Here is a 26,055-nt window from a genome sequence, read left to right as displayed (position 1 = left end):
AAAGGAAAAGGAAAAGGAAAAGGAAAATCAGTTTCTTATTAGCATATTTCTCATGTTAGCTGAGCTTTTCCTGCTGAGTTTTTGGGGTCCATGATATTGTGTAACAGCTGGAAGACTGACTCTTACACAGCCACTAAGGGTAAGGAGAATTTGACCTGAGCATGCACTTAAAATGAAATTCCATTTAGTACTGCTTATGACACAAAAGAAGTGGATGAGGAGAGATTTGTTATTTCCTTATATTACTACCTACTGGCTACCGCAGCCATATTTTCTAAAAGTCTGGCTCATCACTTATTATTAAAAAGCTTAAAAATATTTCTGAAATTGAACCCTTTCTGTTGAAGAGGCTAAAGTGTGAGCCCTAGAGACAAAAGCTTCCTCTTTGTCTGAACTACAAAAATCCTTCAAGCTAAACCTAAAAGTACCGCTGCTACAGCAAAAAGCGCTAAGACTGTGTCAGTATCCAGAGAATCTTTCATTTCTTTCTGAGACTGACTGCAAATGCCACTGTGTTATTTCAGGTTTGAATCCTTGATTCAAAGGACAACTGTGAAAAAGAGAATAAAAAAGACTCATGTTTGTTTTGAGGACCTTTGGATCTGAACTTTTGTGATGTGATATAAATGCTTTATTTACATTACATTTTTAATGTTATTTTGATGTTTATTTTCAATTTAAGTTTTTGTGATGACTCCTAATACAAAAATAAGTAACTAAGAGAATGGACATCGAGCTTCTAATTAAATTATTTAATGAGCCATCTATACAGGACGATGCAAAGACAAATCAACATCTACCATTAGAACTCCATAAAGCTGGATAAGGAAAGATGGCTTAAAATCATCCCTGTTTTAGGTCAGTGTTATTTTTCCTTGTCCATTCTTAGGTGCTACTGTATATTGCTTCAGAATAATAGATTTAGTTGGTTTGCATGCCGATGTCCACTCACATACCATGTCTGACTCGAGGATTAAAAATAATCCTTATTCCCCTCCCCCTTCTACACACCTCTGACTAAGACTAGAAATAACAAAGGAAAACCTGATTTCTATGCAAGGATATGTTAAAAACGTACATTACAGTACAGCTTATATTATACTGTTAATACAATTAGCTTACAATGCCAGCATTATTGATTGCAATTCTTTGCAGAAATATGTGAGAAAGATATGAAATCAGTTAAGTGTTAGTTCAGTCACTGAACAGCATGACTATAACTGTTCCATTCTGATCTTAACTTTGCAGTAGTCCTGTTTCTCTTGCTATTGGGACTGTATTTGAAGGAGCCCTTATTTGAAACCCTTTACCTGGCCCCACTTGTTTTTACCTTTCTGTGTCTGCAGTTTTCTTGGGGCTAACATTTTTTTGCTCTGTAGTGCTTAACATTACAGCCCAGCTACTAGGCAAAATTATATCACAATTTTCTCTTTGAGTTCTTCACTCAAACCATCAACGTAATTTCTTCCCTTCTACTGGGAGAAGCTTTCCTGTTCTTCTGGGTTAAGCAATAGTTTTCCTTCTTACAGACCATCTTCAAGGCCAATTAATATCCTAAATTCTGCAGTTTCTTCAGTACATTGCTTTTTGCATATAATTTATAAGGAAAGGGAAAATATGGGGAAAAATAAAAAATAAAGCTCAGCAACATGCTTGCACTTAAAGAAGATTGATCCCTCTATTACGGTTCAAATCTTCTGCTTTCCCAGACCCTGTCTGCACTAGGAAAAACCAGTAGTTTCCCAAATGCAGAATCCAGGTGCCTGCCATCTCCCAGCAGATCAGGTCAAATCCCTGTGACTGACAAACCTCTCTCTATTTTTCCCACTCCCTTCCAAACCTTGTTCCACACAGTGGCCAGTGATGGACAGCAGCCATGGCAAGACCCAGAAAGTCATCTGGACACAGCCTTGGGAGGTCTGAATTGTTTATTCTGATAATAATGTTCACAGCACACAGGAGTTTGTCTTCTTAAACCTTGCTTGGAGCATTGTGCACCAAGCACTTAATAACTGTTACCACAGAGAGTTAACATGCTATTGTGATGCCAACAAAATTGGAATGAAAAATAATAACCTGAGTCAAGCTATATCTATGGTCCTATGCGGACTACTGAAAGGAGATTTCACAGAAGCTGGGCAGTAGATGCCCCATCCTCTTTCAAGAAGTGGAGCTAAGTTGTTGTGCTTCCTAAAAACATTCAGAAATACTGTGCTGTAACTGTTCTTAGTGTAATCTATGAAATATTTCCAATGGCCATCAAAATTTTAAAAAACATATTCAAAGTCTCTACCTTTACATGCTGCACCTAGGATTTCAAATTGTCTATGACACAATGCTGGTGAACTGCTATCAAATATGAAAATGCAAGTCTACAGGACTGCAAATGCTCATCTGAAGGGAAGCTTGTCTCCATTTTTGAGTGGAAGCAAATTAATGAGTTGACAAATGAACCTTTCTGTCTATTGTTTGTACTTCCAAATTAAATAAATAAAACAGTAATTATGATGCAGTCACTCTTCTCCCATGGTGAGTAATAATTTGACAAAGAAAAACAAAAATAACTCAGACATGCAGATTTGGTCACTTACTGCTGGAGCAGTATCTTGCCTTAACAAGATTTTAAATTGCCATTAGAAAGGCGTCATATTTGTATTTGAAACTCTGAGTTCTCTCTGAGAGACAGAGATTGAAACACAGGAGAAGCACTATGAATCATACTCTTGGCCCAGCTCTTCCAACATGCTGGCTATGCAAGTAGCTAATATCAGATTCACAGAAAAGCCTTTGGAGAACCAAAATTTTTGTGCAGTCTGACAAGAGATCCTTGCCTGACCCTGGAAGAGAGTCTGTTTATATCCTAAGTTTAATCATAATAATAAAGAACCAAACGCTCTTGTATCTTTTTGTTTTAGTCCGCATAATCAGAAACATCATTAATGTTCATCCCCTTATCCTTCTTAAAAATCCTGATAAACTGTTTATCCGGATAACCCCCCACCACCACAGCAGGGAATTTCACAGGCTGATTATTTACTGCAGAAAAAGGAGTAGCTCCGAGTTTCGCTGAACACCACAGTACTCTCCAGCACAATGTTGAGTAAAGAGAGCACATGGCTGAGTTTCACTCTCTCCTTCATCATTTTATATACAGCCCTAAGCCATACCACCTTGTGCTGTGATCCCTTCAGATCTCACAGGCTAAAGCAGGGGCAGTACTTGGAGGGGAGATCTCCAAGGAAAACACCAGCACTACAAAAAAGAGTTTTGGTAATTCATTGACAGAGCTCTCTGTCTAAATTAGTTATGAGTCACTGCCTTAGTTCGGTGTTTAACAGCACCGTCCTATTAGGAAATGTTTTCTTTTGGGTGAAACAAAGAACAGATTTCATAACTGCTTGTACTTAATAAAGTTATTATGTACGTGGCGCATTTTTTCAAACGAGGAAGAGTGTTAAGACAAATGTCTTGGCCAAATTTCAACTTGTAATTATGTTTTGCCTACCTACAGGCAATTCCCTACGCAGTTTCACTTGAATACAGGTTTTTTGTTTTTTTTTTTTCACCTGCCATGAAAATACTTGCAGTGCAATGCTGCTGCACACAGTTAACCAGGAGTGTCCTTGTAGTCTGCCAATATGTACATGAAGATGGCCCTATATGCACTTAGGCTAACACAGAATGTAGGAGCAGTGAATTCCATTAACATTGTTAAAACATTTTGAAAACCCTAGAATAAAGACTTCACAGAAGTGTAAAGTATTACCATGGTTCCTACAGTCTATTTATTTAGACTTAATAAGATTCTTTTCCCACACACAAAAGCCACCTTTTTTTTTTTTTTTTTTTTTTTTCCTTTGCCAAGGAAAAGCACGTTAATAAATAGCACTGATATCCAAGCCATCAAAATTTCTTTTTGCCTACCCTTTTCACCCTTTACCCTGCAGGAATCTGAGAGACGAGTGGGTTTTTCAGTATGCTAGACTGATCAAAAATTTCAAATTTTGATCAAGAAGTGAGAAACCAGATTCTGTATTTGCAGAGTGCTCTCCAAAAATACAACCTTCCAGTACCTTTGAGACTAAGCCCAGTGCTCTACTAGCTGATCTGAATTACATGAATGAAGTGAGATGTTTTCAGAGAGAATCTAGGTCCCACTCACTTACAGGTTGAAACAGAATCAAACTGTAACAAGAATCAAGCTGTGTGAGATGGGGTAGATCAGGGATGGTAGCTGCAAAATGCTCACTGTCAGAAACACCAGCTAATGGACAGATAGCTTTATTTCTAACAGATGAAGTCTCCCAGAAGTGTGGAGGTGTACCTCTCATTTTTCATCACATTTGAAGATAGCAAACTGAAGGTCACCGAATTCTGTGCTTAGAATGAAAGACCCGGAAGGAGAACTGAAAAGCATTGAATTTTCTAATTTTGAATTTTTGGATTAGTTCCTTCTATATCCCATCTCTTAGCTGTTTGTTTTCCATGAATTTCTGCAAACTAAATTTGCTGATCTAAGCAAGGAATTGTTTCTGAAACAGCTATGTGTAAATGTACACTGCAGAATTTCTGAGGAAAGCACATTCTGAATGTGTAAACTGAGTGCTCATGAAAGAGCCAATTTTTAATGGGACATTCACAATCAATCAGGGAACAGAAATATACCATGTGTCAAACCAAAACTAAGCAATGGAGCTCAAAAGTTTAAATATATCAAATATTGAAAACGACTGTAGGTTGAGATGCAGCAGCAGGACCAAGAATGATTTTTGTAAGATATTTCTATAAAAAAAAGAAATTGAGAGAGGCTGATTTGGGGTTGAAACCTGATGATCTGTGAGGTCCCTTCCAACCCAAGCCATTCTGTGATTCTGTGAAGGAAAAGCAACATCTATCCCATTACCACTCTGCCAGATATAAATGACAAAGGCATGCTTATTATTCTTAGTGTTAATTTAGTAGCCAAACACAGAAGCCAGCAGGGTTTATGGACTGTAGGATAGCTACAGAATGATACCTTTGCCATTTCCACTAAGTGTTGAATCCTACTAGCACGAACTCAGTTTGCAACATGGCTGGTATATCCAAAAGCCTTGCAACAAACTCAGTTAAACAACTGATTTCACCATCCAAATCTGATAACAGTTGTACAGATGAAAATCATCTGCATGTTGGAGATACCCCAGCCTCAAGCATGGATGAGTTTCCACTAATGGCCTCCAGCATATGTTGATCAAGAAGAGTGACAGACTGGAACTCAGTAATACTCCACCTGGGAGCACATGAGTGCACCCACCAGGCTGATGAACAGTCACCCCAAACTGCCTCCACTCCTGAGTTCTCCCTGCAAAAAAAGAATGTAGTCACTCAAGAATAACTTCATTTATTGCTCTCGTGGCCTTCAGCTATTCATCAACACCATTTTGTCATCAAATGTATCAAGAGTATCCAACAGATCTACAATAAAAGGCTTGCCATTTCCTAGTAAAGAAAGGGGTAAAGGAATGCCCCGGTGCTCCTGTGTCAGCAAGTGCAACTAGTAGCACTTATCCTCCTTGTCATCTTGCCTTTTAATCCAGCAGTTCCACATGTAGGTATATTGAGGGGAAAGTCGTTTCAACAACTGATGCCTTCATGTGCATATTCAGTCAGACCTAATCCAACTCTGTCTGCTGCCAAGAAAGTGAGGGTAGATGAGTTTTCAAGTCAAACCCTCCATTTTTTCATGTGTAATTTTCTTGAATATTGTAAAACATATATATATATATATTCATTTCAATAATTAATGCAATAAGCTGTGCGCATGCATATTTAATGTGCCCTTCCACTAAAGGCTGAATGGACTGGTAATAGGAGACAATATTTATTTCATTGGTGGGTTTTAGGATCCTGAAAATGAAAGACAGAAAAGATCTGTTCCTTCTTGCTGGTACAGGTTTATTCCCAATAGTGATTTGGCCAGATTAAAAATCAGCATTTAAATGGAAGTCAACAATTCAAAAGGGTGGCTCAAATCTGCAGTGATTACAATCCTTTTGCCTGCCAGCTGTCTAGCAGTTCATCAGAAATGGCCTGGTACTCTTAGTGTTTTTGGATTCAGACATAAATCATCAGAAGTCAGTCATTACTACCTTTATCAGGATCATTGCTTTCAACAGAAAAGTAAAGAAGTAATGGGTCAGGTACCAGTACCCCTTTTCATTATCCTAGGACCATGCTTACATTCAGGTCACTATACTGGGAGATTCTATGCCAGTGCTTTATAGCTAGCAGATAAAATTTGTCTGCCTTTGCAGTGCAACCTTGAGAACTAAAATTCATTAAAATAATTTTCAAAATCAATGCAAAAAAAAAAAGAACCACTTAAAGCTACTATTGAACTGCAAATGGTTTCTGAACATTAGAATTTAAAGAAATTATGAGGATTTGTGCTACAGTATCTTTTTTTTTTAATGTGAATTGTACATTTTGATCACCAAATAAAAGTGAATTCTTCAAAACTCAGTTTTGATAGTCATCTGCCATTGTTTACTACAGTATACACTGTTATTTACAAAAGCATAACCCACACGAGCTCCCAAAGGGTTAATGCAACTAGATGAGCTGAAATTCATGAGCATAATCCTAAACAAGTGAGTTGAAGTTCTATCAGGTCTATTTCATAGCATCAGGGATTACTGCTAGCAGTCTAATCCTACTGAGCCTAAGGGAGGTACGTTGTATTGTATTTGAAATCCTGGCCAGGAAAGAACGGAAGGTTAAATGGGTGCCTTGCTCTGTAATCAAATATCACAGGCACTACTTATCTATTCAATGAACAACTAACGTACAAAATCAATTAGGAAACAAATAGCTTCTTCTTTTGATTTTTTTTTTTTTACCTAACAAAAACAGAGATGAATAAATGGTTTTATAATTATATGTTTAATAAAAGTATATCATACTATCTGCTATAAAATAGTTCTCCACATAGACTGGCAAACATAAACTAGTGAGCACAAAACACCTCATAGAAACTGCTGCTGTTTTAATGCTATTTCTTTAAGTGCTAGGGCTATTTTCAAGTGTGTATTCGAACACCAGCAATTGAGCATCCTCTCAGCATATAAAGCATCATGCAGAAACTGTGCATACAGAAATATTAACTGATTGCAGATAATTGGACTGCACTTAAATGAAATCACAAACACATATCCGGTTGTTTGTAACTGAACATCTTAAATTATGTATCAGTTGTGAAGAGTATTTCTTTATCTGCGCATCATCTTTTGTTCACTTGGTTAAAATCCCAGGAGTACTGAAAAAGGCTGAAGCTCCTACTGGTCTTTGTTCCCAGCAGGGAGAAGTCCCTTTTGGTGGTCTTGAGGTTAACACCCTATGCACCTACCCCCCCATACCTGTCATTCTGAATAGACTTCACAGTCTGTGCACACAGACAAACAGCCTGACCTGGCCAGCTCGCTTGACCCCTGAGCAGGAAGAAGATCACATCTGGTTATTAATATTGGGAACATTAAAACAATGTAATCTTCAAGGCACTCGGAGAAGCAGGCTGGCAATCATACAGTATGCAATGGATGTCATTCAGGGAGCACATTAGCCTGATATTATGTCCAAGAATGCTAAAATGTTCATTTTGTTCTGATGAGGGGTTTCAGATACAGTCTCTCTCTGTATCTGTGAAAGCTGGTAAAGAAGTTAGCCCAAAGAACTTAAGTTGTTAGCTTATCTGTTCTTAGACTTACAGATTTTTAGTCTGCTTTACATGGCTTTATAACGTAAAACATTTGTAGCTGAAAATTGATAAAAATAGGAAAAAAGCCACGGTTTTACAGTAAAGGAAGGTACGTGGTAAATGGAACAAATCTCAGTATTATAATTGTGCTAAACATGCCTCCACTACATTTCCTGAATATTTTACCACAATACAGACTTTTTAGTTAATTCATTCTAGACATCTGCATATTAGTTTGTTTAAACAAAATTGATTTATATAACTGAATAAAATATAAGAGAAATATTTGTATACATATATGACATATATTATATGCAAATGAATATACACAAAATATTATAAAAAATAGATTTAACTGTGTCATGTGTGAAATTTTAGTGCCACCAAAATCAATGAAAAATTCACTTTTGACTTGAGATGTGCCAGACCTTAACACTTTCTAAATGATACTACCTAGTCTCAGCATATCAAACTTCTGGCCTGATACCTTTATAAGGACAGATAATTCCTTCTATTTCCCTCACTTGTTATGCCTAAACAGAATGAAAGATCACGGTCTGGAGATGTTACCTTGTGTATTTTGCTGGCATCCCACATATTGATACCACATAAATTTTGGTTGGGCACTGTGAACCCAGCAAGGGTCCAGAGTTCTTCACAAGTAATACTCTGGCACTTCAAGGTGCTCTCCTATACCAGCTATGCAAAAGGTAGATGGAAATGGTCTTCAGGGAAGTATCAAATCTCTCCTGGAAGATGATGTCAGTGTAATCTCTGTGCTTGAAACCAGATCTAAAACTGTTTCCTTGGTTGATATTAACACTCCCAGCCCAGAAAGCTTAAATAAGTTGTTATTAGCTTGGTTTTTCTACAAAGTTATTTTTCCTTTCTTCCTTTCAAATGGAAAAATTTCCATTCTAATTACACTGGGCCAACACCCAGGATGGGCCTTCTACAATGACGTGTTAATCTTGTGATCTGTGAGCCTGAAAAAGGAGCTTTATAGCATTGAAAGTGGGAAGTTTCCAGCTTTCCAGCAGAACACTAGCACTCTTTTTCAACTCTGATAGGCCTTGAGATGTCAGGCATTCATACTGAAACACTATTACGTATGGAAAAGCTATTATAGGAAAACAAGAGGTTTCTAATATGTATTAGAGGTTTCTAATATGTATTAGTCACAAAATCACAACGGTTTTTTCCCCCTTAGTATTAGTGCAGCTCAGCTTGGCACATATAGCCTTATGAAAAAAATAAGTATTGATACAAAGAACTTTCTAACATTTTTCCTAATGAAAATATGCAGAAGGTTCAAAATACATGATAGTTCCCTGTGGGATGGTCAGCATACCTTCTGTCTTTCTTACTTAAAAACAACACAGCCAACTCAAACTTCACACAATAAAAGCTTTATCCCACTCATCCCAAATAATTAGAAATTCATATGTGATAATGTACACAAACACTCACATGTATACACAAGAGAAAGTGGGAAAGCTTATTGGCAGAAAAGAGCAGAAATATAAAGGAGTTTTAGGCTTGGCAAAAATGAAATTGAGCTAAGTACAGCAGGAATTACACCAATCCAGACAAAGATGACACAGTGAAAACAGACACGTAGCGATGCTGGTAGAGCAGGAAGAATGTGGGGAGGTGGTGAGCACTGGCAGCATGTGTACATGACAGAGGCTACAGACAGCAAACCAGCAGGCAAGGATGACACTCAACAAAGTCCTGAGGGAGTCGGAGCTTTGGAGTGAAATTCCAAGCTTGAGGCAAGAGAGGAAATGTTTCTGACAGGTTGGGGCCTTTCAGGGTGGAGGCTTTCTGGTTTTAAATAGTAGCTGCTTGAAAAATGCTCACAAGTGGGGAATAATTTAGGAGGAAAAACCGGCTACAGGCGAGATGACCTAATATGTACACTCACAAAGTATGTCATGATTATCGCTACCCAGTAACTAGTTCTGATCTGTACAAGATATTTAGGAGGTGGATTTAGTTCTAACAGCACACTCGGTATCAAGCAGGGGAGCTGTTTCAGTGAAAGAAAAACACTTCAAAATTCAAATCCTCTCATCTCTCTCACACCCTCTCTGTGGAGTAGTCTCTCTGGCTCTCCCTTTGTAACTACCCTTTTCTCTAGAGCACCAGAAACAAATGGAAAAACCCTAGAAATAAACTTAAGGGAAAAAAAAAAACAGAAACAGTAACCATCCATTTCAGCAAGAAATTACCCAAATAACAGAACATTTTGAACTGAATAATTCCTCACAGTAGTGACAAACCACAGCAGTCAAACCACAGGAGAGCCATGTCCCAGGCAGTTGACAGAGTTAGGAAACAGTCATTTTGGAAAACTCCTGGGCCAGTTTTATCCTTGGAGTAACACTAACGAGATCAGTAATGCTACAACAAAGATGGATTAGCCCACATAATTCCCATCTCTTTCATCACCATTTTAATAAGAAAGAAACAAACAAACAAATTAAAGCCTCAAACAAACCCTACAGAGGATAATAAGTCATACAAACAGTAAAAACCCTGTATCTTTTAAATTGTTCAGACTTTAACAACATGAGTTCTTTTGCACTAAAGAAATTGTTTTGTGGACTCTGCTTATATCATTTGCAACTGAATATTTTATTCATGTGGTAAATTCAGAAATAATCCTCACCAAAGCAAAAAAAGTTAGATTAAAAGTACTTCATGCAAGTTTGGAGAAGGATGCTGAGTGAGAAACTGCTATGTTTTAGCAACTAAAAGGAGCAGTCAGTGCTTGGATACAGTGGTGGCAGTTCAAGTCCAGAACCCTCTGACACAGCCAGCCTAGTCCCCTGGAAGGTAAACAGAGAATAATTGAAACTTACCTGAGCCAGGGATCAAAAGGGACAGTCCTGAGTAGGACTGTAGTAAAAGCTCACTCCTTGTTTCAGCAGCTTCTGCCTTTTTGTACCAGGCAAAAAGTTTTCTGCTGTCCCCAGCATCCCCTGAGCCAGCCCTGCCTGGGATCTCTCCATGACAGGGGAGATTTCCTTCTCACCACAGACACACTAATGTGTAGCCTAGCTGCTGCTCCTCCTGACCCTTCTCCTAACATACCTCCTGCACAACATCCAGGGAAGGACAGGGCTCTCACTGCCAACCAGGGACTCCCCAACACCAGTGGAGCAACCCTTCCCTCCCCCTCTGCAGGGAACAGCAAATATCCAGTTGCTTTTGCTCCATTCATAGCAGAGAGGGAGCAAAGCCAAGGTTAGAGAGTATCGGCCTGCGCCTGTGCCTTTGTTGTACACTTCCGTATTTCAAGTTTTCTCCAATGACTAATACCCTTTTGAAGAAGTGTTTCAAACAAAAGCAAACTATTCTAAGACGCAAACTCTTGGAAAGAATGAGAGCCATTCGTGTTTAATTTTATAGATTCATAGGAAACATAAAAGAAAAAAAAAACAGTTATGTACATTAATTAAAAAAAAAAAAAGGAGGAAGAATCTAGAAGCACTTCAATCCTCATTTTGTGAAAAGATATTCAGCAAGCTACAGCCAAGGAAAATGCATATCAACATGCATGTTTGCTTTAACTAATTAGCAGTATCACAGGGTCTGCAGTGACACTTCAGCAGTAATTGATCTCTGATGTCACTCTTTTTTATATTTCAAAGTAGCTGATGCATTCAGCCCAGAGGGCTGTGCAAGACCAGAAGAGTTGATCACTGCCTGATGCTCAGCCAGGACCCGAGTGGTGAACACAGGTGATCAACAGGAGCACTTGGCTGCTCTGAAACTCAGAACCCTAATCCCTTCCCTTTTAGCACTTCCTTTAGCACTGGCAGGTAGCACGGCTAATTAAAATTCAGGTGGTGACTACTCTAAGCCAGTGTTTGTATGTACTCACAAGGGGAATTCTGAACTTCCTGGCTTGCTCTGAAATTAGTATTTTATTTTAGTATTATTTACTTGGCGGGGAGGGCATTTGGCATTAGTTTCACATTACTTCACACTACATACAGGATACATAGTTACTATATTTTTGCTTTTTTCTAAATCCTAATGTGAAAGGTTCTAATGTCAAGCAGGACAAAGTCCACAGAAATCCAAAAGTCAACACAGCACCTGCAGTATGAGTTCAACTACAACAGACATTCCATCTGTATTTCATGGTGTACCTAAATAACAATCAATAATACATTAAAGTTAGCACTAACTGTATAAAAAGAGCACACTACAGAGTCCCTTTGAGTTATGTTTCAGCCTTGTAGTCTGCATTCTGAAACACCTTCTGTTTTGCACCTACAAAGGAATATCTGGGGCAAAAAAGCCTGCAGACAGATGGTTAATTAGCTATTTCTGTTCTTCAGGCTCAACAAATAGTTAACTGTCTGCTGATATTTTCACCCTCAATTCACTCTGTGTAGCAATAGATGTGGGAAAGCAACAAGAGGCAGCTGTCTGAAGAGGCAGGCAGTGTGACAAGGGAGTAAGCTGAATGCATTTTTCCCTCACTCTCTTAATAGTGGGGGGAATTAGTTCTTCCACAGTCTAATTCAGAGCTGGAGTTTTCCCTCTCCCCACTAACTAAGCAGGAGTTGGCCTAACCACTTAATCTAGGCAACTACCACAGAAGCAAAAAAGAGTCATGGATTGGAAACTGACAGACAGAAACCAAGTTACAAACAGTAGCAAGCCATTCAAAACAGCAAATATTACCTCTGGGTCTTCTACCATCACACTAGGAGTGGTCTTTAAGATGGTGTAAAAGAATTCATGCCAGTCAAGACTGTGCAAAGAACCATCTGGAACACCAAAGAGGTTTAAAGCTATCTAAGCAGGCAGGTGAAATTTAGTACTGACAAACTAAACAAAAAATATATACGTTATAAGAAACAATTGAAACCAATGAAACATATTACCGGAGTCTAAATTAAGTTTAACCACTCTAGGACATGGGGATCAGTATGAAAAGAAGCATGGGAAGAGACACACAATGAAAGCAACTTAGTTCCAGAACAGAATGCAATAGTATTTGTGTAAAGCAGATTATATTTTTGGATGCACCAGGCATGGGACAATAAAATCATACAGCTCCACTGAGAACAGTGTGTTCAGTTCTGAAATATCCTAATATCTCTAGAAAAAATGAGCAGGGGCAGAAAGAGTTCAGAGATCACTGTTGGGGTTAGCAGAAATGTGGAAAAAACGTCCACTAAAAGCAACGCTGAATAGACTGAAATTGTATGGTGCATGAATAGTGAAAGCAAAAGAGAGATATGATAGAAAGATCATAAAATATTTATAAAGATTATTTATGAAGAAATAAAGACTATATAGAAAGATCCTAAAACAAGAAAAAACACATAATCTTTCTTTTCTGTTACTAGATGAATAAACAAGCTAAAGGTGGAAGATTACATTTATATGCCAATTAAATTAACCTGTGAAACTCCTCCGTGCTGATTGATTACGCAAAATTTGAATTAAAAAACTGAATTGATGTATATGTACATATAAGACTATTCAAAAAACATTTTTTGAATGAAAAAAAAATATATATTTGAATTTGTACAGTGTTAATCCATTGTTCTTTAAGAAGAGAATACATACAAGAAGAAAAAGAATTTTCTTCCTTTATGAGCATCATTGTTCCATATTTGCTCACCAAGAGCTTTTTTTTTTTTCTTTCTCTCTACTCTGAGGAGCAATTGTTGTTAGTCTGGAGTAGAGATTAGATAAGGTGGACTAATGGCATAATTTGCTGTGATAGCACAATGATTACATACTTGGCCTATTAATGTGTTGTTTCTTCTAAAATAACATTCTCTTATGTTATGGACAGCTACTGAAAGAGATGTACTTGACTAACTTTATTTGCAGTGGAGTATTTTTCATTAGGACAAGTAGGTAAGATAAATCATGATGTAGTGACTCAGAAACAACTCCAAAGAAGAAAGAAATATTCTTTGAAGTTAGATCAAATCCTGAAATTTTCAGCTCTAGAAGAGTTTGTTTTATTATAAGTAAGTGCGAGAGGGAAATTAAAACAGAAAATGAAATCTAACCATTACTACAGCAGATACTAACATATATGAATATTCGTACAGTACTGTAGGAGCTAACAGTGGCAGCCTGTTGTACGTATGAACACACATAGTTTTAAATTCTGTTTATGCTCTTGGGAAGTGTACACTTTTATAAGCACACACACTTGCCTTTTTGCTTCTCCCACTGCACCCTGTGTGCAAGAAACCCAGTCTCCAACAACTGTGACTTCCACCCTAACACTAGCTTTGGGTAATATCTGGCTCTTAAAAGTTCTCATGAGCATGAAAACTTCAGATTCCACCTCTAAATTATTCCTCCCGGTAACAGACACTCAATCAAGGACATATACAGATAAATATAGAGAGAAAGACATATTTATCTATATATATATATGAACAAATTAAGTGGTATGCATAGTTACATGTCTATAAGGTCCATTAGGAATGCCAAACATACTGGGGCTAATCTCTCACCTCTGCTTGGTTAGAGACATTTATTTTTTTTTTCCCCCCAAGGCATTCTGTTTTTCGTAGTAGTGCTAGTACTGAGCTTATCTTCCAAAGCTATTAGGATAAGAAACTATTAAAAGTAAGGAGACATATTTGTTTTGTTCCTACTGCGAACACATGAGGCCCAGTACCTTTATACCTGCAGAACTCAGAAGCAGAGAGAATTGGGTTATAGGTTTGAATTCTGTAACATGAGATATGAGAGTACTCTAACTCATTATCAGCTCAGTCCTCTTCCTTAATCATTAAAAATATCACATAGATAGGACTCCAACACCATAGCTCCTGTCATTTGTATACCCCAAAATGCCTTATGCAAAAGGCATTTACTCTTTCTCAAAAATACTCTCCAGGAGTTCTAATGATTGTTTCTAAAGATTTTCATCCCTTGAGTATATAAGCCACATAAACTCAAGTATTGTGAAGATAGTTATAAAGCCTGACACACTGCAAGACACACCAGTGGATTAGGAGCAGGAAGACAGAGCACACTGACAGCAGATCCAATACATCATGACTTATGCAACTAAGCAAGCAAAAAAACTGACAAGGGATATCCACAGCTTAAGTACAAGACCTGTTTCTGAGGTGCATCTGCATCAGTATTAATTGTGGGGGCCAATGCAGTAGTGCCTTTGAATCAGTCCAATGGTTCTAGGTCACAAACTTGGTAAATGGTAATTGGTAAAATTACTCTTAAACTATTTTTGTAGACTGTGTTTAATCGTCTTAGAGCAGCAGGGTGCTGCCTTCCTCCTAGGTCAAAGATTATGAGTCACATTGGTTCCTGGACAAATAAGGACACTAGATTTGCAGAAACACTTGAAATTTGGCCATTTGTTTTTTCCACCAGCTTCAGTCTTCCTAATTTCCACTCATTCATTAGCTGTGTACATATCTGCAAATGCCGAAGGGCGTTTCCAAAATAGTAACATCTAGCTACTAAAAGCTGTCTCATTTCAGTAGTAAAGCAAGCTTTTTTCCATGCTTGTGTCTGCATAGCAGACACAAAAAGCAAGAAAATCCTTAGACTTTTTTTTTTTCCTGGTCTGTTCTGATTATAAAAGTATCAAATTCTGGCTATTCACAAATTGCCTGTTTAATTGGAAAACTTTAGTATTTTTACCTCAGCTGATTTCCCAGAATGCAAGTTTTTGTCTAGATTCCACAGAAAACAGGAACACCATTAATTGAATAAGAAGTGCACTTCCTTCTCTTTTGCCATTTAGATCCATAGTTTTCTGTAAGGAATGCTCTATAGCATCATTCATACCTGATCCTTGAGATAGCTGCAACTTTTCAGGATTTCTCTTCAAAAATACCTATTAAAAAAAATTGGAGACAAGAAATTTCTCCCATTTCCTCCCTCAGTCAAAGATGCCCATGGACCAAATCATAAGCTTAGGGTATCAGTGGAAACATTCTATTAATGCAAAACGATTATAGAATGATACAGACCACCGGAAGTGCCTGTTGAAGTTCTGGTTAGGAAAACGTTCACTATAAACATTTGTTTTAAACAGTGTCATCACAACAGAATTGGTATTGAACTCTCTGAATAAGGGTATTTTTTTTTCTATCAGAAAAACTGGAGCACAAACTATCTCTGAACAGAAGATTCTCTGCTTGATTCTATGGGTAGTGTGGCCCTACTACTATTTTTTCCAGGGCAAGAACAAAAAAAGCAGAGTGCTTTTGTTCTTTGGGACAATTTACAATGGAGAACAGAAATTATAAATAAAGACTCTTATCTGGACAGACTTCTGAATATTATCCCTATATCCCAGGTTATTTGCACATAATCCAGCAATAAACTAGTAGCTAGATACTAGATGTATTCAAATGTCCATTTTTATTTTTTTTTAATCATTTGTGATTCTTGTTAGAAACATCCTAATCATGTATATCAAGCAAGATATACACAGTCTTCATATATGATAAAAACAGGGTTTTTTTTTTGTTATTGTCAGTGCTACTGCAGTAGGACGCCCCAGGCAGGGGAATCTGCACACTTCATCATTCAAGGACAACCTTTGCTCAATTTTTGTTTCCTTCAATGCCCCCTGTCTTTAAAAGCTAAAGATTATCTTAATGCCTTCCCTCCCACAGGGAGAGTAGCACATACAGTTTCCCCTGAGGCTACAGTGCACAGTACTTTGTGTTTCTGTCTGCTGCCAAACTGCAGGGCTGGCACCATCCTCTGCAGACCAGTGGGGTCATTTCCGTGACATCCTCCTTCATAGCTGTCCACAAAGCAAAGGCCCTGCACCAAAGCTTCACCTTCCTGATATATAATCATGAGGATCAAAATGACCATTGTCATTTTGCACTACCTGCAGCCAGCCTAAAAGACAGACCATCAGGATAAAAAAACCAAAACAGACATTACAAGTTACCTTTGACAATTCATGGTTGTTTTTTTTTTTGTTTCCGTTTTATCCTTTTTTTTTTTTTTATAAACATAAAAATCCTACACACACTTAATGAAATTAATATATATTTCCTCTTGTACTGTATTTTATACACACATTTTCATGTGTGTTCAGTAGCAAAATACAAAATATTTTATCCAATAAAATACATCTCCCCGTTGTGCTGAGTCCTTGCTAAACTCAACAGCATCAGTATTACTCAACATTTCACATCAGCATTTTTATTATCTCCCCTTATAATATCTGACCGTTGAACCCCTAAAGGAAAAAAACAAATGCAGAAAATTAATTTGTCTATCCAGTGAGATAGACACATATAGAGACAATGCAGTCTCAAGAGCTGTGTATCAAATCGCTCAAAGCTCAGTTCTGCACATATGAGGTCTCTCATCAACCCTAACAATAGATCACCCTCCTAAGATTCCTGGTTCTTGCATTTTGTCTGAATAGACCAAAAAATACATAGACCAGTGGGAAATTTCTCCCTGGTCACTTATCAAAACCAACGGTAAAGCTGAAGTACACATACACATGTCAGAAATACAACTTTACTGTCATGCTTCAGTCTTTTGTTCCATGCTCATTCTTAATTATGTGTAAGAGATGATGCAGAAAAATCCCACCTGGGAGAGTCTGCTAGACTAAGATTACAAATCTTAGAGAAGACACCTGAAGTGAGTGGCGCAATATCAGATGAAATCTCCTAAGGAGAACAAGAAAAGCTATGTTGCAAGTCTGGGTGGGAGTGGCTGCTAAATTCATAGATGCAGTCAATTTATGCACATATACATTTGCACGGAAATTGACGTAATACTCTCACATACACTATACATTGCAATTCTACCTTGAATCTCAGTCAGAAATAATTACATATTTCTCTTAATGTCAGAATGGAAGAACTCCAGGCACAGAAACAGCTGTTATACAGCCATTTTGTGTGTTGAGCATACTGAATAAATGAGGCTGATCCTCTATGCTGCTTTTACTCTCCTCTTTGCTCACTCTTCCTGCTCTGCAAGCAAAACTATAAACTCATGCTCCCCTGGGAAGGCTGTGCACTGAAAGTCATGTCCAAACAGACTAGTTCAGTCTCCTTTCAAAGCGTGGCTACATCCTCATCCAGGACAACACTCAGGTTGGGATTCTGGACAACATTTCAATGATGATTCTCTAAACCATTATTTGAGAATATTTTTCTGCATTAGCAGTGTACCATACGCCAAAATGCAATACATATTATTTTTTGCAAGGTACGTAGGACCATCTGAGAGCCAGACAACATCTGAATATCAAATAAAATATGCATAAAATATAACGTGAAAAATACTTCTCTAATGTTACGTTTTAAATTCAAAATAAAAAGAATAGGTTTGAAATTACTGTTCTGCTATTCTCCAACTTGCATTTTTGGGAAATAAATCTATTTGACAATGGTGTATAAGTATGTACAGTCAGTATACACATTAGCTGACTACACAGTATACTTTCAACCTCCGTTTGTCTTTGTTGCAAGCACAACAGCATAATCTGAACTACAGTTAACTAAAACATGCAGTAGAAATTAAATTTCATAAAACATTTAAATTCTTTAATGAGCATAAATCTTCAAGTACTGTAAAAATTGAAATATCTCCTATTGTGAGGTTTATGTTTAGCAACAAATCAGAATAACTTTTGTTTACCACTGAAACCAGCTTTCCCCACCTAAACAAACAAGAATAAGATTAAGCAAAATATGCTTTGCCTCCTCAGATGTGCAGACATATTCCAATTTCCTTTGCACAATGATTTTTATGCAAATCAATGCTGCACAATCTCCTGACCTCTTTTACCATCATACTGGGACAATGACAGTTAAATAATTGGACTGGCACATACCTAGGATATTTGATTTTAAATTACAAAGTTGGTGCAGGACAACTGAAACGAAAAGAATGTGACTGTAAATTCTGAGCTGATCAAGTATCAACATTTCATGCCAAACAGAGTAAAGCAAACAAAGTGATTGGGGCTGTTAGTCCATTCACCTCCACGTGCATATACTCTACACTCCCATCTGTTGTTAATTCCTAACAACGATGCTTTCATCCAGAACAAGAATAATGAGAAAAACCAAGCAGTGTTCCTTGGGGAACTGTCACACTAAAAGTTACCTATGGGCTAAATCCCACTTGTGCCTTCTGTGTGTACCAAAGATGAGCAAAGCATTCAACATCCTCAGCTGATTTAAAACCCAAATATGTAAACAGCATTGCGAAATCCAGGCACACTATTCTGCTCCATTGATGACGCATACAGATAAAAAGGTAGTCTAATTAAGCTTTTGACTTTGAACCAGAAGAGCAGTGGACACATTGCTTTAAAACAGGAGCATATAACCCTGACTTAAGAGCAGGTGCTGCATGGTATTTGTATTTCCTGCAGAGGATGCTCGCTAGCAAGATCAACCAGCTGACCGTGAAAATTCTTGGCCCTAAGTGACCCAAGGACAGGCCATAAATCCATCCTATAAAATATAGTAAAAGCCCTGTTTGTTCTTCCACCCTTTCAGTATGTGATGTTATACATTTGTGATTATCTCATTTTATTGGGCTCTTTAGAAAGCTGTTTATGATCATTTGTGGACAAAACAAAGGCTTATTGTAAACTTCTTTTAAATAAGTTGGAAGGTCAGTATGAAACAAAGGGCACCACTTTTATAACTGCTACATGCAAGCTATGCTTGTGTGTGTAATATTACAATGCATTTCAGCAAAGGGATAGAGTCCTAGCTAATTACAAAGCTAACATATAATAGTATTGCATTAGCAGCCCAAGAAATTCCTATTGAATTGCATAGATCTGAAAATAGAAAGACATGCTTGTGCTGAAACTTAATTATCTTGGCAAAAATTGTGAGGGCCAGATTCTCAGAAGACATAAACACAAAGCTCTGCTTTACACTCCTGAGGATCTAATGCTTTGTTTATTCGGATAACCTCCATCAGATAAAATTTACCATTTGGATTGACTAATTTGCCTTATTATTTATGGTATCTACAGTTAAGTAACACAATTACTACTCGGTTTGCAAGCAGAAAAAAGAATACTGCTGATCTACAAATATAAGATTTAAAAGAGACAATCAGCTCGGTCTGCCAGGTTAAAAATGTGAATACCGTTGCATTCCACCCTAGGCAAAGAAGACAAACCTTTTTCAAGGACAGTTTAGCCTGAAATTCTTTTTTGTGGTTTCAAAGTAAAACATTATGGTAAAAAATGAATGCAGCTTTGTTTGTTTCTTCAGTCATCGTTAGCAATAGACATAAAGGTATTCTGTTTTTGAGCCCATATGGAAAGATCATCAACACTTTCTGCTTCTGGGTCTTTTGCCAAAATACCATATCCCACATGCCTTTTACCTTAAAACATGAAAGAAAAGGTGTTGTTCTGGTCAAATAAAGAAATAATTTTTACTAGCATACGTCTAATGTTAAAGCCGCCTAAATCCTGCCAAAGACATTAAAACTCCATCTGCAAAACAGATTTTCATTAAATTGATCAGTTTAAAGTTAAGCAGCTAGGCAGATGATGCTTTTGAGCTAACCTTTAACCTTTAACCTTCTTAAACTCAAATCAGGTCACTTCTTTTGGGTAATATCTTTGCCGCTTGAGAACAGGAGAAGTAAAGTGATCTATCCAAATTGAACTGACAATCATAGCATTAATAGTGTTATGGATCAATATTTTGTCAATAAAGGAAAAGCCGATGGAGTTTTCACACAGCTGAGTATTTGCCTGCTAACTGCTGCCTGTCACTTGCCCTGAGCTCCAAAATAGCTGCATGCATAACATAAACTGAAGTATAAATCTCAAATAAAATTAATGTATGTTAAAGCAATTTTCAGTTATTTTAATAATATTTTGATACACTGATTTCAAATATCTATTTTTTATTAGAAATTGATCCCTTTATTCTGTTGCTTGGCTAACTAAAACTTCTTAACAGCCAGTACAGTTTACTTGCAAAAAGACTATCCTGTCATATTCAAACTCCTTTTACTATTTATTTATTGGAAGTATTTGGAAACTATTTTATGAGCACCAGACATGATATATGTGGTTCCCTGAATCAAAAGCTATTTGACTAAGCTACAAAATGGCTTCCTTAAGAGCAGTTTCAGCGCTATGTAGTTTATATCCAGAGAGATCGCTTTCCTACCTCCGCTTCCCAAATCTGCAGAAGTCCAACACTTCCTCCTGCAGAATGGAAATGCACTCTGTTGCTATAGAGGCTTTCTCTGTTTACTTGTGGAGCTATCAAATACATCTTGATGGATACTGTGAAGGACTCCACACTCTTCTGTGGTTTAATTTGCTAATATCAAGCATCACATTTTCAAGTCCTTGGGAACATCTTCTAGCCTGAGCTGAGTTCACCTAGGGTAAGGCCATCTTTGTTCTTGTTCCTAGCAGTCACATAATCAGCTGCACCTTCTGCAAGGAGACATTTCTTTTTAAGATAACTCAGAAAGCAGCTGAAAGTTTTACTTTACAACATTTAGAATCTAACTTTAAAAGTGACATTTTGATACCGCCTAAAATTATACTGCTTCAGAAGGAAAGCTCTGATGTTCATGATAGCTTTAAAAGCGATAGCCTTGAAAAGACATCCTTTTATTTTATCAATAGTTAAGCATAGGGAGAGAAATCAAGCTGTTATGGCAACACTTATAAAAAGAAAATTCACAAAACAATAACATTTAAATAAATATAAATGACTAAAGAAAAAAACTGAGGTGCCTGACAAAGCAAAGGAACAAAGTCACAGATTCTTTTTCTGTGCTTTCAGATGGTTTTAGTATTAAAGTCTTTATTGCCAAACCACATTCACAGCACTTTAATTTTAAAAGAGTTAGAAGAGCTGCTCGAATATAAACACAATTCATGAATATTCAATATTGCTCCCAAGGCATATATCTATTATTCATACAAATTAATGGCTTTTTTTTCCTTAGGTGCTCTAAAAGTTTATCTGATGTATAAGAAAAAAAAAAGTCTATATTTCTCCTGGTGTCAACTCCTTCACCAAGACCTTACAAAACTATCAAATCTTCCAGTAGATAACAGACTTTCAAAATCTCATTTATTTCCACTTTAAGGACTGAATGTACGTCCACAATTACAACTAAAGTTGTATAGATGACATACAGAGGCATTACATTCTGTTATAAAGCACACACATCTAGAATATTTTGATATTTTGCAACACACTCTAATACTACCAACCTCAATTCTAGAACAATAATTCTAAAACACCAACAAGCTGATCAATTCAAACTTGTCTTAAATTGAGATTATATGAGAATAGCATTTGCATGTGCATGTGCTTTCTGCTTTCTGAGAGGTTTTAAGCCTAGCAGGGTACAAATTTCTGAGCTTCCAGAGGGAGTCATAGGAGACCAAAACATTAAAAAGTTGAGATTCTCACTAGCAATCTTAGAGAAAGGTCATAAAAAATAAATGTATCAGGAGACTAGCAATCTTATGATTACCACATTTACAGTTTAGATTGTCCTTCTGCAAGACATTAAGTTCAGGTAGTGTCTAAGATCTTATGCATTTCTTCTCCTCTGAGATGTCCTTCTGGACAGTCTGGTCTAGTACCTGATCTGGAGGTTGATGGCCCTGCCTGTGGCAAGGGGAAGAAAATAAATGATCCTTGGGGTCCTTTCCAACCCAAGCTATTCTATGATTCTATGATTCTTTCATTCTGACTGACTCAGAGATGGAACTTAAAAGATTAAGATGGTGGTCATCTGATTGTCATAGGACAGCTGTACCACACAAGCACTATTGATTGTAACAAACCAGAATATGAACGAAAAGCAGCATCAGCATCAGGACATTATAACTCACGAGGGCTAAAAGTTGAGACTTGCTCCTTTCTATTCTTAATCAAATGTTTCATATAATAAAACTAAATGTATATGACAAATATTTTTCTAGGGATTGGTTGAATGAGTGAAGTAGAGTGAAGTAGAGAAGAAGATAGCTATGCCTATCACTTAATTTACTTTTTATATTAAAAAAAAAATAATCTTATTTTCAATGTCCCTGAAGCTTTGGCATTGTGGCATTGAAGCTGCCTGTGAAGAATCCACTTCCTCCCTCCTCAACTCCTACTTGTGACATTGTTTGCAGCTGCATCTCTCTAAAGGGTAGCATTATGCAACAGATCACTGAAATAATCCATATTAACACTCCAAAAAAGAGATGGAGACCAACTATGTTTAATCCAGGTCATTTAAAAATCCTGATTTACAGTGTAGCTCCGCAATTAGCATAACTGGAGTGTGCAAGGAGCCACTTTACAAATGACAAAGAGCAACATCTGAAGGCAGTTTTGCTGCTGAGGTAGACAGACTTTGTCACTACACTTTCGGCTATTGTAGCACTTTTAAAAACTGGACTTCGGGTCTTTAAAAAAAGAGCAAACAAGAACAAAAAAGCTGCCCATCTGGATTTAAGGAAAAAATGCAATTTACATGAAATATGTGACTGAATTAGCAGAGAAACCAGCACAATGGGAGAATACAATAGACCTGATCTTGCATTGCTGCCATTTTTGTCATAGAAGACCCACCAAGATTACAGCTATCAGGTTATAAAATTAAAAATCAGATTACTGCCTATGCACTCTGTTAACTCGGAACAACCATTTGAACATGGCTGAACACCAGAAGAATGTTATTTTTTGCTTAAACTACAGATCTGCTGAGGCTTTTCTGTATTTGCTCCATATGTACACATTTTCAACACGATTAGAAAACCAACATAGCTGCTGTAATCAGCAGATGACTCCTTATAGTTTAGTTATCACAGATTTCTAGTATAAATCAATAGATAACACTTGCAAAATGGATTTTCTAATCATATTTAGAGCTTGTTACAGTGACTAATGGTTTGCAATATTTCCTGAATTTTTTTTATCCCCTAGACAAAAGAAGTTTTTAATAAGTTACAAAGTTATTCATCTTGGAAATGAATGTGTTATATTTTGTACATGAACCAAGACAATCAAGCCAATCCAGTAAACACACTGCAGAAAATAAGTTACCCCATAATTAGGGTTTGGAAAAAGTCATGACAAGTTGTGTAATAAATGGTATTCATCACTCCCACATATTCATTATATCCACATAGTTTTTTCCAGTAAAGATAAAAATATAGTTGCCATTCTACTAACATATTTATCTACACCACACCCTTTCATGTTTGTGAAAAATCATTACTGTCCTAGAAAAGAAGGCTAGACAAAAGGATGGCAGTGCTTATTTTTGAATATCCTTGGCAATAATGTGGCATATTGCAGGTCCTTACTGAAAATACCAATGTAAAATATCTTGGCTGTCATAGACTATGTTTGCAAGCAGATACATAAGCCAGAAAGTGATCTCCTTCCTCATGCACAGTATGGAAAATTCATCATTTTCCATAATTTCTGTCAAGCCTCCACGCAGAATGTAACGGACAAAGTTTGAAAAGATTATCAGACACGTAAAACCCCTCTAGTTATGTATTATGAGACGATTTTCAAAAATAAAGTTACTTTCCCTTTGTTGGCAAACTGAAAGCTGAATGGTCCTCAGATGAATCTACGCAATTCCCTGCTAGCACACCCTCCTAAGCAGCCTGCATAGGCTTTTTTTTTTCTTCTGATTATACACATGTTCCACAAACATTTATTCTGCTGATTAATCACAGTCTTGTTCAATTAGCACCGAAACAGTTAATTCCTAGTCTACTTGGTGCCAAATTAAATTGCTGTCACTGTCTTACCTTGTACAGTTTCAGGGCTGCTTCATGCCTGTGATTGGTAGTATGTAAGCGCAATTTATCCACGCTGTTGGTGTAGTAGTCACAGGCATTACATTTTAGGTGAACTGGGTTGCCAATGGCAATACACTTCAGCCTCCACTCATTAGTTTTGCCCCCTTCTTTAATGTGAGCCACCAGTTGATACTTCTGCATATGTTTGTCAGTCTTGCAGTGGAGCTGGAAGTTCGCTTTGAGCTGAGTGTTGTAGTTACAGAGCTTGCACTGGTAGATGTCTCCAATTACAGCCCTCCACTCCTCTTCGGGGAGCAAGCGCTCGCTGCTCACATGCACACTTAGGGCCTCCAGGCTGTCAGAGGTGAATTTGTTGCAAACAGCACACTGGAATAGCTTCAGCGCTGGGTCACTGATATAAGGTGACAGCTCTCCTGCAGTAAGGAGGGACAGGTCATCACCCATTAGCTGACCACTGGCAAGCCGGATTTCAGGCGGCAGCTCATTATTTACTACAGGAAAAAAAAAATTAAAAGGGAAAGTAGAGACCAGCAAGCATAGCACACACAAAGGAATCTGTAAAATAAAGCCTTGACAAGGAGTTTGCTTTCTCTAGAGCTTAAACTATAAAAAGCTGTAATAGGATTGAATCAGGATCAATTACAATCATCCCTTTCAACTTCTAAATTCCCTCATCAGATAGCTTTAATTACTCCTACTGGGCATGATGTCATTCTGGAATTTGTATTTTCAAAGGCATGAAAGTTGATCAATAAAATAACAAAACAGCAATGCTTATGTAACTTAAAAGCCTAGATTAACTTACACAGCACTAATTGTAGTTTTGTTATATCCTTTAAATGGCACTGCAGGTAGCTCAATATTCATATATCAACAATATAGTAATTAGGATATGTATATCCATGCCAATTTAGCAACTTTTGGTATGAGATCTAAGGATTCTTAATTTTAAAATATGTCCTGAAAATAGAAGTAGGACAATTTAGGTACATTGAACATGAAACAATAAAACTAAATGAAGTTTAAAACCTTTTCTTCATACAAATCTGTAAGGTTAGTTTACAGATTTACAGTACATTGCTCACACATGAGCATTTGATTCCAATTTGCCTGCCTTTTATACTTGGAATACACACAATTTGCTAAATATAAAGGAGCACTGTCAGAAAGAAAAGATTGCATTCCTGCCCCAAAACGTTGACCTGTTCAGATAATTAAAAACTGCAGAAAACAGAGCTGTCTTTCTCTTTTAGATTTTGTTAATTTGATAACACTTTGTTACATAATCAATTAATTTCATCGTCTACCTGTGGCTCCTGCACTCAGCGTTGGAAGGGAGGAAAATGGGACTGCAAAGACATGGGCCAGAGGAGGGCCCCAGCAGCAGGTGGAGATCCTTCACTGCTTTCTGCAGTAAAGTCACTCCTATAGCCATTATCTAGCATATCACTAATTTAGCTCCTACAGAGAAAGCTCAACACAAGATGAATAGCAAAACAAAACAATGAAG

The 26,055-nt window shown here is 37.2% G+C and overlaps 1 protein-coding gene across 6 annotated transcripts in view; it reads right to left on the bottom strand.

The window, feature by feature from the left end:
* The window catches only part of ZFHX4 (zinc finger homeobox 4), a 151,926-nt gene that overhangs the window by 99,162 nt on the left and 26,709 nt on the right, over nt 1-26,055 (bottom strand). For 4 of the 6 annotated variants that reach the window (XM_085221310.1, XM_085221308.1, XM_085221311.1 and 1 more), the window contains exon 3: nt 24,534-25,036. In XM_085221310.1, the coding sequence (XP_085077436.1) occupies nt 24,534-25,036 (503 nt within the window). The remainder of the gene's footprint in view (nt 1-24,533; nt 25,037-26,055) is intronic. The other 2 variants (XM_085221312.1, XM_085221313.1) reach the window with 1 other exon arrangement.

The sequence above is a fragment of the Meleagris gallopavo genome, chromosome 3 (genome assembly GCF_905368555.1).
Source record: "Meleagris gallopavo chromosome 3, MGAL_WU_HG_1.1, whole genome shotgun sequence".
NCBI classification, from domain to species: domain Eukaryota; kingdom Metazoa; phylum Chordata; class Aves; order Galliformes; family Phasianidae; genus Meleagris; species Meleagris gallopavo.
Note: the sequence above shows the minus strand (reverse complement) of the source record. Positions and strands in the feature narration are given on the sequence as shown.